At 50.4% G+C, this 17,017-nt stretch overlaps 1 protein-coding gene across 1 annotated transcript; it reads right to left on the bottom strand.

The window, feature by feature from the left end:
- Positions 1 to 1,329: 1,329 nt before the first annotated feature.
- On the bottom strand, positions 1,330 to 16,651 carry LOC136370474 (ligand of Numb protein X 2-like). The gene is made up of 9 exons (XM_066333907.1): positions 16,234 to 16,651; positions 13,667 to 13,893; positions 12,190 to 12,386; positions 10,683 to 11,048; positions 8,580 to 8,768; positions 7,385 to 7,559; positions 7,015 to 7,225; positions 4,188 to 4,346; positions 1,330 to 3,364 (listed from the first exon to the last, which is right to left on the bottom strand). Exons 1-9 carry the CDS (start codon positions 16,620 to 16,622, stop codon positions 3,229 to 3,231), a joined length of 2,049 nt encoding a protein of 682 aa, XP_066190004.1. The 5' UTR covers positions 16,623 to 16,651; the 3' UTR covers positions 1,330 to 3,228.
- Between the last annotated feature and the right edge of the window lie 366 nt (positions 16,652 to 17,017).

Consider the following 17,017-nt stretch of genomic DNA (forward strand, 5'->3'; position numbering starts at 1 on the left):
TGAAATATTTGTCTTAAAATAATACGGTTCTGAAATGTTCTGTATTTTTTGGTATTGTCATCTGAGAAGTCTTGAGTGTGCTGGGAAGTGTCCAACCTGTGCCAGCAGAGCCCTTTGGTTCAGCTTCAGCACTGTGACAGTGCAGTGATGGGTTTGTACCTGCAGAGCCCAGGGGAGGAGGAGGAAAACTGGCACTTCTGCTGGGTTTTGGGTTTCGTGGGGGTTTTTTAACGTGCTTGAGCTCCTGGGCAATGTGTGCACTGAGGCAGGGTTAGCTGGGCTCAGGCTGCAGGGAGTTCCTGCCCCGGTGGAGCCCTGAGGAATGTCACTCACTGAGAATCTCACCCCTGGGCAGCTCCTGGCACTGGGTGTGCAGGGAACGAGGGAATCCTCCTGGCAGCTCCTGCTCGGGGCAGGCCTTCAGCTGGGAGTGCCCAAAAGCTTTGAGGAGAATGGGCTGAACTTGCTGAGCCCCAGGAGAAATCAAACCAGAGTGGGGAGGAGGATTGAGGAGTGCTTGGCCTGTGTTCCCTGGCACACAGAGGGGCCCAGAGCCTGCGTTTGGTGGTGCTGAGGCAGGCTGGCTCTTCCCAGCACAGCATCTCTGACCTTGGAGGGCAGGAATTGCCCCCAGCCTCCTCTGAGCTGCTTTCTCCTGCCTGGAGCAGCCGTGCTGCCACTGGAATGCTGCACCCAGGTGAGTGGGAGTGGCCCCAGGCAAGGACATCTCTGTCACCTCGCCATGCTCAGGTGTCCCTGGCTGTTCCACACCCACTCCCGGAGCTCCTGGCAGTGACACAATTAATGCAATTAATGGTGATCAGGGTCACTCTGCACGCCCCCAGCCCTGGGGCTGCTGTGGGAGTGGGAGCAGGGATTCCAGCAGGGATTCAGGCAGGGCTGCACCTCCTCCTGTGTTACCCAAGTCACTGACTGTGCTGAGGTGGAGGGGACCTTCACTAATGAAGGCTTTTGGGGCCAGGAGCAGCTGTAAATTTAAGGTAAATAGTTTCTAATTAGTTTTCATTAAATAGAAGTCAATTGTTTGCCTTTACTGTCAGGGCAGTGTAACAGTGGGCTGGTGGAAATGATCTGTACTTGCATCAGGAAGCTGCTGCAGGTTTGCTGGGGCTGGGTTTAGTGTTGTTGAGGGATTTTTCCCAGGCAGTGAATCTCAGGATAGTCCAGCTCCTCTCCTGGGAGAAGCAAAGACAATTAACCTGTTTCCTGCCACAGCCTCACTGTTGGGAGCAGTCCTGCTGAGGTGACCTGGTCTGGGGGCAGCTGCTACATGGAAACAAAGGGTAAAGACCACACCTCAAATGCATATTTTTCAGCAATATCACAATAATTTATAAAGGCATCAAAACAAATTCAACGTCTATTAACAAGCTGATTCTGGAAACAAAATTTAAATTATGAGGACATTTTTGGTGAGTTGAAGGCACCTTGGAAGGAGATGGAGTAGGAATGGTTCTGCAGCCTCCTCCTCCCTCCACTGCCAGCCCAGCAGCCGCACAGCTCTTCCCTCCTGCCCTTTGCCCACGTTTGGAGCAGGCAGTGGGAATCACCCTCTCTCTGTCCACATCAATATTTACTGTTCCAGGCACAGATTCTGCACATTGATTGGAAAGAGATAAAAAAATTGCTTCATGTTTTTGTGTCCCAGCGAGGTCAGCGATGAGTTTTCCTTTGTGGATTATTTTGCTCTCAGCATTCAGTAGAACAGGAGGAAGGCAGCCCTGAGTCCAGGCAGCCCCAGCTGTGCTGTCACAGTCCCCAGAGGAGTTCCAGGGCTGCTGTGAGGATGGAGCTGAGGTTCCTGCAGTGTCCTGGGCTCTGGGACAGCCCCAGTGCAGGAGGTGAAGTCACTGTGTGTAAACAAGGCCCAGGGACAGCAGGTGACAAATTGCCAGCTCAGGAGAGGCTTCAGCCAGGGCTGCTACAAGGAATTCAACATTCATTCGAGGCAGCATTAGAACAGGGGACAGACCCCTTGGATTCTTACAAAGCTGGTCCTGCAAAAGGTGCAGCAGCAGCAGCAGCACAGGAGGAAAGATCTCTCAGTGCAACCTGGTTTGAGAAAAAGCCATCATTGCTACTGCTCCTTAAGCTGCTAAAAAAGGGAATTGCTTCAGGTGGGGTTTGCAGGAACTTTCACAGTGTCAGAGGTCAGATCACCCTGCCTGGCCTTCAATTCTTTAGTTCTAAATTTTAACTGCACCGTGGGTTTGAACTGAAGCCAGGCTGGGCACAGTCTCCTTCTGGAGGTGACTTTCCCTGCAGCCAGGGATCCTTTGTGCTTCCCCTGAGCCCAGGAGCTGATACTTTGCTCCAGCTGCAAGAGGGACATGAACAGAACTGCAGGAGAACTCTCCCCTGCCTGAACTCTGCCCTCAGCACTGGAAACAAAAATAAGACAGGCATCAGGCTGGGCCAGGGCTGTCTGACACCAGCCTGTTCCCTTCCTCACCCTCCTGGGGAAAAAGCTGCTTTTGTCAGTCCTAAAACCAGGGAAACTCGTGTGCAATAATTGTGTGAACCTTGACCTTTGGTAAAGTCACATTTTGCAACATCATATTTCAATGAAACCCCTCCTGCTGATACCTTTGAGTGGTTCTTTAAGCTGCTGCAATTGTCCCTTTGCAGGAAATCAGTGGAGTCGGCAGATCCTAAACTGGGATTTGTGGCAGGAGCCTCCTGCAGGTGACAGCTCCACCAGGCTGGCCCAGCTCTGAGTTACCTGGCCTTTGAGTTGTTCACACATTCCTGGGGCTGCTGTCACCTGGAAATGAGGGCTGGGAAATCCTGAGACACAGGAGTGCCTAAACTGAGTCCCCATCCCTACAGATTTTGTAGCTGCTTCTAAAAGCCTCTGTTTTAACCCCTTCAAATACTCAGTGGAAAGCAGAGCCCTAAAACCAAGGCAAGCCTCAGCAGCCTCCAGGGCGGCTTGTGGAGAAACACGGGGAAGAGTTTTCTGTGCACCACCAATCCTAAGGAGCCTTCAGACGCCTGGGAAGCTCCAACAACGGTTGGATTAACCCTTACTTTGAATTCAACACCCCGATTTGTTGGTAGAATGTTTTCCATAGAAAGGAAGCAAGGAGTCTTCCACGGCAATGCCCCAGGGGCAGGAGTGCAGCAGTCCCTGTCCCCTGGCAGGTGTGGCCTGGCTGTGCCCAGCTGCAGGTGGATCCCTGGAAGTGTTGGGGCTGGTTGGAGCTGTCACACGAGGCTCCCTGGCCAGGACACCACGGTCAGGGTCACTCTGTTCCTCTGCTCCTTCAGCATTGGGATTAATTCCGAGTTGCTCATTCCGATTGCCGGCACTCCGTTCACCGCCACGATTTCATCCCCACACCTGCCCAAAGACAAGCTCCAGTCAGGGCTGGTTCACTATTAACCCTCAGCTCCTCCAAAGAACTTCTTCCCTTGGGGCAGAGGGGAAGGGAAGACCACTGTGGTGCCTGGGTGACAGCAGGGAGGGCCAGGCACGGGAGGAGCTGTGCCGGTGGGACACTGATAGCCCGGTCCTGCAGCTTCCCCAGCGGCCCCAGTGGCAGCAGCAGAGTGTGACAGGGAGCTGGTGCCCTCGGGCACAGCCAGCCCTGGAGGGGAGCAGGGCTGAGCCCCACAGCCGCGGCCAGCGCTCCGAGAGGAGCCCAGCTCTTGGAGCAAAGCCCAGCCCTGTCCCCTCCCTGTGTGTGTGACAGCCCTCGGTGCCGGCTCAGCCCCACAGGGATGGCTGTAGGCTCCTGCAGCCCCACGCTGCTCCTCTCACTGGGATCTCACCAACAGCCACCTCAGCAAAGCTCCAGTTCTGCACACCAGGGCTTCTGCTGCTTGTGCTGGGATCCTTTTCCTAATGCAAGGGCTTTTATACTCTGGAACCTCCAAGACTCATCTCAAACATCCCCATTCTACTTTTACCTAATAACTCAATTAAACCTTTCACAGTTAGGTTTTAAAGGGCTGTAAATTCCTTTTCCTTGCACTTTTATGGAGAAACGAAAACGCTGCTTAACGCAGGGCTTAGTTTGTTACAAGTTTGGCAACAGTATTAACTCTCAAATGAGGGCCAGACCGAGTCATAACTTGGAGCTGAGCTCCTTCCAAGGGTCAGAGTCCGGAAAACCCCCTCAGCCCCGGGGGTGGTGATAATTCCCCGGGTACCTCACACCTACTTGAGTTTCCTGTCCCGGAATGCAGGAGTCCCGGGCACGATGGTTTTGATGAAGAAGGGTTGGTTTCCTTTGCTTTCCTCAAAGCCTCCTACGATGCTGAAGCCCCAACTTTCCAGGTTTCCTTTACTAAGGACAACATCTTGACAGAAGTGAAGGTAGCTGTGTGAAAAACAGAGAAGTCATGAGGAAATTGCCCGACCAGGAGTTTATGTTTTCCCTCACGGAAAGCACAGCTGTGAACAGCCTCATTTCCCTGGTTTTGGATTTGAGACACCCCTTTGGGGTGGCAAGGCATGTCATTCTCAAATGGGATGCTGGCAGTCGTTTAGAAATGCTTTCTGAGTGTTGGTTTAAGAACTAAGAGGAAATCAGTCTGCTCTAAAGAGCCTTGGGACCTGCAAGATCCTGAATAATTCTGTGAATTCTGCTAATGAACACCCACAGCACCATGAGAAACCCGAATGAGCAGTGAGTAGCCGCTACACCCGTGCAGTTAATGAGAGCGGAGGGGTTTTGTCCCCTCTGTGCACTGCATTCTGGAAGGTTCTCAGCATCACTGGCAGCAAAGGCGAGGTGCAGCAGCTGCCAGAGCAGAGCAGGGAAGGGTTTTTCCTGCAGGATCCAGGGCGTGCAGTTCCAATATTGGCTCCGTGGTGAGCGCTGCTGGCTGTGGCTGGCGGCAGCGAGGTCTGTGTGCTCGGGGAGCCTGGGGAACGCCGTGTGGGAGTGCAGCAGCGCTGCCCGGGCTGGTGGCACCGAGCGCCGCGGGGCTTTGGCCAGGGGACACCGGAGGTGTGGCAGGAGCGTCTCTGTGGCCGCGGCTCAGGTTACATCCTGGCACCGGAGCTGTGAAAGTGCTGCTCATCATCACCCCGCTGAGCTATTCCAGCAGCTAAACTTTTCCTAATAAACGTTTTCGCCTCAAGGGCTTTGGCTTGAGCAGTTTGCAGAGGAGTCTCAGATTTCAAAAGCCTTCCCAGTTAACTTCTCACCAGCAGAAAGATCCAATTATCTACTTTCAAACTGTAATTTACTTTTGTAGGAGTTTTTCACACATAAACACCAGGAGACCCAGCTCGAGCTTACTGATTCCTCCATGGTTTCCTTCCACGGGCACCACACAAATGCACAAACACAGCTCTGAGCCATGGCTGTGGCAGCTCCTGCAAATAAACAGCCCCAGGAGCAACAGTGGCAAGGGCTACGTCAGCACAGAACAGAAATAAAAACATCGGGCACGTTCCCCAGGAGCTGGAAAGGGCTGTTTGCTAGGAATCCCTTTTCCATATTAAAAAGAGGTTCTAGGAAGAGAAACTTTAATTTACTACGACCAAAAATGAGTGTGGGAAAAGAACTGGAGAGTTTAGGGAAGGTCGAGGTGCAGGTTTTATGGTGCCAAGCACGCTGCTGAGCTGGCAGTTCCTGGTCCCTGCTGGAGTCTGGAGCTGCAGAGGGCGGGACTGGAAGAGTCAGGCTGGAGGCAGGTATCTGAGCCCAGGGAAGAGGGCAGCAGGAAAACTGCTTCTCCATCCCCAAGACTTCTCCACAAGCCACACAGTGCACTGTGTTTTCAAGAGAGAAAAGATAAATCAATCTGTGAACTTTTGTTTCTGGTACCTTTGGGATCCAGGCTGTCCTGGATTAGGACATGGCCCAGTCCAAAGGAGCTTTGAGATGGTATTTTATACTATCAGTGCCTGGTGTGGATTGCACATAACCCCAGGAAGAAATCCAAGATTCTCTTTGGCAGAAACAGAAATCACAGATACAAGAAGCAAGGCCAGAATGAAGCACTGTGGGCTCAAGTGTTACCAGGATCAGGTCTTGCCCTGCTGTAGTTCACTGCAGCAGCAGCACAGGAACAAACAGCAGAACCATCTGAGGGGCTGTGCCCAGGTTTGGGCTCTGCAGGTGCAGCTCAGGGCCAGCTCACACCAGAGCTGCCTGGAGCAGCCAGGCCAATTCCTGGGGGAGCAGAGGGACATGGAAGAGGTGCTGGGCACAGGCCAAGTACAGGAGACACAAAAGCTGCCTTTCCCCGGGCTGAGCATTCACAGGCTGCTCAGTAACACAACAGAGCCTTTGTCAGCGCTTCTTCTTTAGGTGTCTCAAGGAACAAGGCTGTGAATGATCCAGGCTGCCCACAGCAGGTTTGGCTTTATGTTCCTCCTGCAGCCAGCTGGGATGACAACAGACTCTGCCTTCCACAGTGTTTGGATGTAATTGATAAAGGGAGGGAGCCAGAGGTTCACCTCTCCAGGAAGGAGAGGGAAATTCAAGCTTCTCTTGGAGCAGGTTAAAACCTGTGCTGAAAAGCTCTGCAGCAGGAAATCACAACTGTGCAGAATCATTTCTGCCTCGTGCTGAGGATGACACAGTTACAGCAGCCAAGAAGAGTTAGACTGAAAGAATGTCTGCCCCTAAGTGAGATGATCAGATCAGAAACTCCCAGACAAGCCCAGGTGTCTCTTGGCTTGTGTTAGGGGATGCAGAAAGAGCCACAGGAGATTTGTCAGTACTTTAGCAAGGACTGTATCGAACATGGGCTATTTCTCTTTAAAAAAAGGGGATTTCAGGGCTTCTGAAGCATGGTGACTGCCCAGCAGGAGTGTGGGAATGATGGGTCACTCCAGAAAAACAGTGGAAGTTTCTTATGTACTCATTATTCTATGATCTCATTGGCAAAGGAGGCTTTCCACTGCCTTTCAGCTAAACGGGAATACCAGGAATGCTTCCAAGTTCATCAACAAAGTAATTAATTTCTAGTGTTTGAGTGAAAGTCAACCCTGTAATTAACAGCTCTCCATCTAGTCCCTGACAAACATACCTGGGCAATCCAAGCCACGTGATCCAGAGGGGAGACCAGCTGAATCCCTGCTCCCTGATGTCCAGGGCTGGCTCTGGGGAGTTCAGGCAGAGGATTTCCAAGGCTTTCAGTGTGACTGAGTGGGAAGCTGCATTGGATTTCAGTGCTGACACAGCCTCATAGTAGTTCAGGTGAGTCAAATCGATGCCATTTATGCTCAGAAGCACATCCCCTGTAGATGAAATGGAATTATTACAGACCTTTGGAGCCCATTTCAGCCTCAGGGGTCATGGGATCCCTGTTTCCAGCCTCTCTTTAGTGTCCAAGTCCAGCTCCCACTGAAAAAACCCCACAGCTCCTAAAGGATAAAGGGTCTGAGAGCCTCCCTCACCTCTCTTGATTCTGCCATCCCTGAAGAGGCATCCAATGGGCTGCACACTTGTCACATAGATGGGGAGCTTGTTTTTGTTATCCCTTCCACCTCCAATTGTGATTCCCAAAGATTCCTTTGGCTCCTTTTTTATTGCAACTGTCTTCTCATGACTTACATATCCCTGAGGCAAATCCTGCAAAGCAACGAGAGCACAAAATGCAGCTTCATTAATGCATTGAACGGGAGGAGCCCAGCTCTGGAAAACAACATTTGTCTGCTTCACCCAGAGCATTCCAGCAATGCTGCTGGAGGGCAAAGTCAGCTCCCCATGTCCTTGCTGTGGGTGGGAAGACAGAGCAGCATTTCCAAGGTGAACCCTCAGTGCTGTCCTAAAGATCCCAAATCCATTTGCTGTAGGGAGATGCTCCCTCTGAGGAGGGGATTTTGCTCAGAGGAACAAGCTATGAGCTCATCTCAGGGCTGCTCATGCCGAGCAATGAAGCTCTCCCTGATGGAGTGTTTAGGTTGCAGTGAAGGCACACAGAGCACGGGTTGTACAACAGGGTGTAAATGCTACTCAGGGATTTAAATGCAGGAACCACACTCCAGCCACACAGGACAGCAACTCCCTGAGCTCCAGGGCCACTGAAACACCACCCTGAGCAGCTGCAGCAGGCTGCTCACTCCGCTGGGAGTTCTACACACATTTTTCTCTCTGGGTTCAGCACACTGGGGGTGGTCCTCTTGCTCCTGCTGTTTGTTGTGCCCCACAAAGGGGTGGCAGACCCAGAGCCACACTGCAGTCACAGCAGCACCACCTGGAGATTCTCCTCCTGGACCATAAAGGCCTCTGGCTAACTGGGTGTCACTGCAACACCCTCAGTGTGTGGGGCTTGATGGATGTCAAGAAGCAAATCCCAAAAACTCTCATTAATGGCAAATTTCTCACTGCCTTTTCTGGGCAACAAAACTTTCCATCAACACTGAAGAAATTTTGTGACCTCTTTCCCTTAAAATCATGTTTCCCTATAGATGATGACAGAGTGGTTCTTCAGCACCTAAAGCCCCAAACCTGCCCAAGCAGAAGTGGAGCTGCTGCTCAGTGCTCTGTGATAAAACATTTATCATAGATTAAAAAAAAAAAAAAAAGATAAATCAATGCATTTTCTAAACCAGGAATGAGCAGCAGCTTGGCCTCACTTCCCAGCCCCACCTTCTGGTAGTTGGATTTCCGTCTGTAGTGGTTCTGGTCTGGCCGCCTCCGGTGGTGCACTGGGCTGCCCCCATTGCTGCTGCTGCTGCTGCTGCTGCTGCTGTTGGAGGTGCTGCCATCCTCCACGGGCTCCCCCAGCTGCACCCCAGGCTGCCTCAGGATCACAAAGTTCACTCTGGATTCCGTGGTCTGCCCAGAGAAACGAGGAGTGCAAATTAAAAAGACGGAAGAAGGAAGGGCAGCCCTCATTGCCTTGGGGACAGAGAAGGGCTGGCATCATTTCCTGTTCTCCAGCAGGTCCTCAGTGTGATGCAAAGTGTTTTGTGATGAGCCAGGGGATGTGATTGGGAAAAAAGGGAACTAGCAAACATGAGTCAGAAGGAACAGGAGTAGAGGCAGGCTTCACTCTTCACTCGTGCCTCCCTCCTCCACAAATGCCAAACAAGAGAAGGTGGAAAGGGATGATTAATTTCTGCACTTTGCTACAACCAACCAAAATAGCATCTGTTGCTATTCTGTGTTGTGTATCTGTTGTGTTGTGCTACAGAATGAACAGAACTGGAGCCCTGGCTGCTCCACACACAGTGACCATGACAGGCACTGCTTTTATTGCACGGGAAGTTGTTAAAGCTCTTTCCCTCCCAGCTTTGTCCATCTATTGTTCACCATCTCCCATCCATTTTTTCCCCAGAGCACCTCTGGTTAAACACTTGCCCAGCTGCAGGTCTGGCCTTGGCAGGGCTGCAGGGGAAGTGCTCCCATTGTTCCTGCTGCTCTCCTTGGGTTTGTTCCTCCAGATCACCTGACAGAACCTTATTGTGAAGGGCTCACTGGGGGAAGGCCCACAGTGCTCAGGGGCATTTCCTGCCCTGGATGACAGAAATGCAGTTGCTGCTCTCACTCCTTGCCACAGGACCCTCCTTCCCTGGGGCCAGAGTGAGTTCCCTGGCCTTGGAAGAGAGACTCTAAGTTACCCTTAAATGATTTCAATTAGCCCTCAGAGGAACAGATCATGTTTGGAAAACTCTTGCAGTTTTACACAAGTATCACCTCCGAAGAGGTTCAAAACCCAAAGCTCATGAAGCCAGTTCTGAGACTTTGCCTGCTGGTTCCAGTGGGATCAAAAGAGCTCCTCATAGGGGAGCTGTGTGTGCACATTGCAAAAGGAATGCAGCAGCACTTGTGGGATGCAAACAAAATCTAAGAGGCCATAGAACGGAAGCATGTCATGAAGAAGGACCTCAGTGCTGGAACTCTGCTCTTTCTCCCATGGCACTGCACTCCTCTGATAACTGTGAAGAGAACTCTCCCTCCTGCTGACCTCACATCCTTTCTGGGCTATAAACAGAATGGGATGAGGTGCATTGTGTCAGGATCTGTAGATAAAAACACAAACTGGAGGCACTCGCCTGGGGAGATAAAGAATTTAAACTGATCTGTGTGATATGTGCTGCACATGCAGCAATCCTTAATCCTTTAACTGGAATTCCTTGCCCACTCCTTCCACCAAAACATCTGGCATGCTGCAACAGGAGCACATTCCACAGGGAAAGACCACCCCTCTTCTACCCATTTAGTACCTTGGAATGTTTTTAAGTGATTTTCCAGTCTCTCTTCACAAATACAGGTAAAATGGGGAGAAAGGCCCTCAAATCAGTCCAAAGGGATCTGTTCTGTGCTGCCAGCCCATCCCATCTCCCAGCCAGCACCTTCAGTGTGACTGCTGGAAGCACAAGAGGCTGCCGTGATCCCTCCCTGTCTGCTGCATGAATCCACACAGGCCATGCCAGCATTCTCTCTGCAAGGCTGAGAGGCTGCAAACACCCCACAGGAGATGCAGTCTCCTCAGATGAACTGTTCCAGGAGTCACTGCTTCCCCTCAGACCTGTCAGGGATGACTCACCCCGGATTCCCACTCTTGGTGTTTATCTTCATTTGGAAGCAGTGCTTCCCACACTTCCAGAGGGGAATCACTTTCCATGAGATAGATTCGGGGGAATGCAGCTCACCCTGGTGTGTTCTGTTAGCCCTGGCTCAGAACAGAAGCCCTGCCCTCAGCCACTCACAGCCATTTCCACACAGCCCCTCCACGTCTGAACTCACCTGGATTATCTGGGCAGCAGCCTCAGGAGTTCCTTGCCTCAAATCCTGCCCATTTATTGACAGCACTCTGTCGTTCCGACTCAGCTTCCCATTCTTGGCTGCCAAGCCTCCCTCTAAGAGATCCAGAATAAAAATCCCTGCCTCATCAGTCTTCCTGATCAGTTTGATTCCCAGGGGCTCAGACCGGTCTCTCTTTACCAAGGTGACGTGGATCACTTCCCGGTTTGTGGAGCTGGGATCCTGCTGGCCAGTCCTGCTGGAAAAGCCCTTCTCCTGCAGGACCATGAGGTGGAGAACAGGCCCTGGGTGGCGCAGGAAGGAGACAGCCTGGCAGTGAGTCACGCTGCTGATGTTGACGCCATTCACCTACAAAGACAAACAAAGCACTCACTAATCAGAGCCCACGTTAATTAGGCACTGTCCACAGTGTGGGGCATGGCCAGGCAGCAGGATGGAAAACTCCCTGTGCAATCTCTGACTCTGATGCACATTAGGGAGCAAAGTTTTCTAGAAGAGAATGAAGAAACTTGATGGAATTAGACTGTAGTTGGTGAATAACTGAGGACAAGACAGGTCAACCCTCACAACTAACAAATCTAAAAATTCAGTCATTCCATCCATGCCATGTAAATGCAGATCTGCTTTTCCTTTATTTCCAGCATTCAGTGCAGGCTTGGAGAAGACCCAAATCTCCACTTTTGAGTGGTCTGCAAGCTTCTGGAATCATCCATCTAATTATGCTTTTACCAGGGTGACTCTGAGAAGGCAAAGTTTTGCTTTGCCTGCTGTCACATAAGATTCTGTGCAGTCTTTTAGGATGTTAAAGTGTGGGGGCTGCCCTGTTTGCTGAGACTGAGACATGGACAAGCCAGCTGGATAAAACAGGAGTCACTCCATTGGTCTGCCTGAGAAACCAACTCGGAGATCCCATCAGCTGCCAGCCCTTCCTGATGCCCATGGGATAGTGAGGATTTACAGCTCGGCAGATGATTGGGCAGCCACGGCTGGAGGTGCTAACAGTTGTCACTGTGTGTACAAGGTGTCACCTTGGTCACCCAGGGCCACACAGCCCTGCCCTGGCTGTGGGTCAGGCTGGGGCTGCAGCTCTGCATTTACTCACATTTTGGAGCTGATATTCACTGCCAGTCAGCAGCTCTCACCCTGGACCTGCCCATGGAGAATATGCAGCTTAAGCAACACAGTGGAGCAAGCAATTATGAGACTTCCTGGCTAGAGCAGAGAAATGGGGCTGCTGTGTGAAATCTGCCAGGCAGGAATCTTTTACTTTAACCAAAACGACCTAAATTTCAAAAAGCTGTCAAATATGCAAGAGAAATATGAGTCTGCCTGGAAGGAATGCCAAAAGTGTTCCTGAGCCCCAGCAGACACACAGTGCTGCTGACACAGAGGTCTGATCAGTGCTCTAAACCCTCAGCTGCAGAGAATTCCCCGTTTTTCCAGGCACTCTCCTCCCCCAGTCAATGGGGCTCCCAGGGGGGTTCCCTACCTCAAGGATGTGGTCTCCAGGAGCAATTCTTCCATCAGCAGCCACCACAGAGTCCCGCAGCACCTCCTGAACAACGATGTTCCCCAGGGGGGTGTCCTTGCCCCCAACTATCCTCATCCCCAGCTCCTCCTCCGGATCTTCCCGGTGGATTTCAATGGTGGTAGTTTCAGCCACAAGACTGGTTCTCTGAGGGAGGTCTGCTTGTGGAAATGGAAGAGAAAAAGCAACACATTGAGAGAATTTTCCTTTTCACAGCACCCCAAGATTCAAACCCCTGGCAGGGTGTGTTCAGTGTAGCACCTGGGGGGAAAGCAGCTATCAGGAGAGCTAAGATCACACAAAAAGCTTAAACCCCCTCTTTTTTCTTTAGAGTTGCTCCAGAATTTTTCCCATTGGTGAATTCAGGCTCCTTATTGGTGTTGTTTGGGGTTTATTAAAAGGCATTCAGTTTGGTTTGGCTATATTTAGAGATTTATTTTTCTCCTGTGACAGCTGGCCTGCTAGAAGCACGCACATAACAAATTCCAGTTTCCATGATGCCCACGAGGGAAAGGGACTACCCAGCTGTAATTACTGCTCTGCAACTTCCTTCCTCTAATTTCCTTTGCTCCCCTTTTCCCATCCCCCTCTGTAAAACAGGAGGAATGTTTGGCTGTTTCGCAGCATTCTGGAGATTAAGCAATGCTGCATTTTGGAGATGAAAGTTGTTGGCAGGCAGGCTGAGATGTGCCAGCACAGGGACACTGAGGCCCAGCACTGCCTGGCAGGGTGAGAGGCAGGTGTCACACCAGGGATGCAAAACCTGCTCCAGGTGTGCTTTGGGAAAAAGCCAACAGGGAACTGAACTGACCTGTGAGTTACCTCTGTCCCAGGCACAGGGGGTGGAAGCTGAGCCTAACTTTGAGACAAGGCACTGAGGTTTCCACGCTGCTGCCTCCTACCAAGCTGAGACAAGCGCTGCTACACTCAAGTGGAGATGATGATTTGAGCTGCAAGGCTTCCAGAGCTGCCTGTTAATCCAAAACTTAACTTATGCTAGAAAAACACCAGGAGGGAGGTACTGACCACTCCAGGAAACTCACTGTGTATTTAACTTTCCTAACAAGATTAAAAATAATCCGGAACACTTCCTAGTTACTAATTATCTGGCTTCTGCAAAGGGCTTTATGTGTTCCATATTCACATTGACATTTGTTTCTCCACAGAATATTGCAAATACTGCAATCTCACAGAGGTTCTCCAAAAGGTTCTGAACAGTTTTGTGGTTGTGAGCAGACTCTGCCACCCCTGATGCACATGAATGCATCTCCCTTCTGCTCAAGGAAGAGGTGCCTCTGATGGCTATTAATGGCTGAGTAGCATTAAGGATGTCTGACAGTGCTCAGGACACTTAAAAATGGAATTTTCTGAGATAACTGCCTCATTTGTATATTATCAAAGGTAAAGACATAGTTCCACGTGTGTAGCAAACTCTCACCTTCTTCAGTCTCCTCAAAAGCTGGATTAACCAGCCCAGGCTCTGCAGTCCCCAGTGACACCACAGCAGCTCCAGAACTTTCTGCCACAAGTGAGGAGCCTCCACTCGGGACCTCTGGATCCTTGGGTGTGTTTGTCTCCCCCCTGGCAGGAGCATCTTCCTTCCCTCTGGAAATGGGATTCCTTTTCCTCTGCAGCTCAGATTTGTATTTCTTAAACCCAGGACATCTGCAGAGAGATTGGCAGGGACTGTCAGTGGCTGTCCCTGCCCAGGGAGGTGACCCAGCACATGAAAGCTCTGACAAACCTGTGGGAAGAAGCTGCTTCCAGATCTCACTAGTGCAGTGCTGGTTTCTCAGATGATAAAACTGATTCTCCTTTGACCTTCAGTTTCTACTTATACAAGTATCAGCTTAAGTGCAGGCTTGTTATTTCACTACTTTTGAAATTAATAAGCAAATTATTTGAAAAAGAATAATGTAATAGAAATAGGAGTCTCCCTTGCTAAATATTTACCTGGCAAACACTCCATGGAGAAAAGAATCCTTCTTAAATGTAAGCAAATACTGAGCTCTGACGTTGTAGAGATCACTGTGAACTGGACCTTGATGCAAAGAAAGTGGCTCAAGTTTCAAGCTCAGCCTTGAATTAGGCTTTGTTTTAACAGACCAGCTACACACAAGAGCAGCAAGGGAGAATTGGGCATTTTCTGCTGTGGAATGAGACCTGACCCTGGACCTGGTGCACTCCCAGTCCATGCAGGTGATGGCTCTACCTGAATTTAATTTAATTCCTCATCCCACTGAGTGGTCCCCACAAAGATCCCAGAACTGGGATGTATTTGTACACACAAAATGTGCCCTGGATGCAGATCACCAGCCCTTCTCAGCATTAATGGGTGAGGAAGAACAGCTCTTTTATCACGAGTATTTATAAAAAAGGTGACAGGTAAGGAGGTGATAAATGCAAAAATATCACTTTCAGAGTCACTTTTCAAATTAAACCGAACTATTTACACTCTGGCTAAAGAAGTCTCATCCCAGTATTACTTCCTCTGGTTTATTCCTACTCATTTATTCTCCAAGCAGTCAAATAACCTTGAACTTAATGACAGAAGCTGAACAATCCACTTGTGCACATGTCCCTCTTAAGATATCAAAACACAAATTCAGTTTGCAAATGGCAGGGAAATCCGCCAAGAAAATAAGTTACTATCTGTTTCTTATCTCCTTAAATCTTCTCCTATCAGTTAATCTCACCTAAAACAAGAAAACACCCCAATCCCAGGGCAAATTTCTCATCTGGTTTTTTGTTTTTTCCTCCCTATTTTTCAGTCTGACCTGTGCCCACAGCCCAGGTGAAACAGCCTCCGACCTCAGAATACTCTGTCCCCAAGAAAGACACAAACAACAGTGGAATATAGGAGAGAATGATACAGTTTCCAGGCAGGTCTCTAATGTAAGCATTAGAGGAGCCTCCCTGGCTGCCCTGTGTGTAACTCCTGTGCCAGAGGGATTACCAGTGACAGGAGTTTACTGATAGCAGGGCAGATCTGCAGAGCAGAGGAAGGCCCAGCCCTGCAGCCTGTAATGAGTAGCCAGGACAAAGGGCTGTCTCAAGAAAAAGGAGATTATAAACTTTCACTGAAGGGAAAGAGGCACCAAGCACCTTCCATCCCTTCCCCTGGCTCTAACACGAGCTCCTTGGCTGGAGCTGCAAAGGTATCCTAAGTGTACCTGTCCCCTGGCTGGCTTATTTTTAAAATATGTTATTGCCACAACAAACTACAACTCAGCTGAATGAAACAAGCCTGTGGCATTTCTCACCTGCCAAGTCTGTTCCACCTGCAGCAGGACTTGCAATTAGTTCCCTTCCCTGCAAATCATTAACCAGGTAGGAACAAGGGTTCTCCATGCAAGAGCTCTGTCACCTGCACTCCTTTTAAAGTGACAATATTCTGCCTGCCAACAGCTCGACCAGCAGTGAAGCACCAAAAAGTCTCCCTTCTCTCTCTACACAAGTGGAACAGAAAAAAACATAATAATTTTCATTTGCTTCCCTTTCTCAGCCAAAGAATGAGAGAAGATAATGGAATTATAAGTAGGTGATTCAGCAAGTGCATAATGTGCAGCTTGGAGAGACTTGCACTATTTGAATCAAAGACTTATGTATTGCACATCTTAATTGGACCAATTAAACTGGCAGCACTGCACAATCTCTTGCTTTCAGAGCCTTGACTTTGTGCCTTTCTTCTCTGCACAAGGGAAACAAGAATAAGCTTGTTTGTAACAACTCCAGAGCCGGTGCTCCAGTACCCACAAACGTCTGGGTATTTGACAGGTTTAGTGTCTGCAGACGACCTGAAGGTGAGCAGCTCTTTTCCGTAAGAAACTTCTCCTCCAGAGCACACACACAATTATTCTGTCCTCACCCACCCACCTCTGCAGCCTCACCCTGGCACCTCTGGTGTCCCACCTTGCCCCAGTTCAGGAGCTGCCCTGAGAAAGGGTGGCTCTGAGGAGCAGCACAACAGCCCTGGCAACAAAGAGGACGGGAAGAGGAATGCACCTGTTCTGCAGGTGAGCTTCCAGCTCACAGCGCTGCATGGTCTGCTGGCACTCAGCCTTGAAGGGACACAGCACAATCAGCTTATCCAGCAGGTTCCTGACCAGCAGGCTGGACTTGTGGCACTGCTGGAAGGAGAGCTTCTTGCGGTCCATGGGACAGAAGCTGTACTCCTGCATGAAGTTCTCCAGGCACTTGAAACAGTACGTGTGCCCACAGGGCGTGTCCATGGGCTGCAGCAGGGGCTGCAGGCAGATGTGGCAGATGAGCTCATCATCCACCTCGTCCTGGAAGTTGTACAGGTGATTGTCCAGCAAGGGGTGGGCCTGGCCACACTCACAGCACAGCTCGGGGACGTGGGACACGTGCTCCTCGGTGACGGGGTCAGCCATGGCAGCCAGCAGCAGGGAGGAGATTGTCACACGGCGGCTCTGGGGAAAGGGACACAGAGAGATTTCCAGCCTGCTGTAAATCCAGCCAAATAAAAATGAAACTGTTGTCCTGCTGCAGCTTCCTTCCCCAGACTGTGCAGCCCCACAGGGCTCTTCCTTCCAGAACCACCCAGGGAATCAGAGGGTGCCCTCACTCAGCACAAGGTTTAACCACGCGGATAAACTGAGGCCAAAACTTCACACACACACCAGACCCAGACTAAATAAACCCTGCCCGACACAGGGACAAAAAGCTGAGACAAAAACTGCGTGTTGCTCAGGGAGAACAACCCAGAGAGGGAAGGGAAAGGAAGGATACACAAGACAGTGATTTTTAAACTTCCTCTGGCTTTCCA

This window comes from Sylvia atricapilla, chromosome 21 (genome assembly GCF_009819655.1).
Source record: "Sylvia atricapilla isolate bSylAtr1 chromosome 21, bSylAtr1.pri, whole genome shotgun sequence".
In the NCBI taxonomy this organism is placed as follows: domain Eukaryota; kingdom Metazoa; phylum Chordata; class Aves; order Passeriformes; family Sylviidae; genus Sylvia; species Sylvia atricapilla.

Excerpts from the sequence above, each read along its gene's own strand:
- LOC136370474 (XM_066333907.1), bottom strand. The coding sequence starts at position 16,622 with ATGGCTGACCCCGTCACCGAGGAGCACGTGTCCCACGTCCCCGAGCTG. Across the intron at positions 13,894-16,233 it reads GAAGCTCACCTGCAGAACAG|ATGTCCTGGGTTTAAGAAAT; the intron begins GTGCATTCCTCT and ends ATCTCTCTGCAG. Across the intron at positions 7,560-8,579 it reads GGAAATCCAACTACCAGAAG|GATTTGCCTCAGGGATATGT; the intron begins GTGGGGCTGGGA and ends GTTGCTTTGCAG.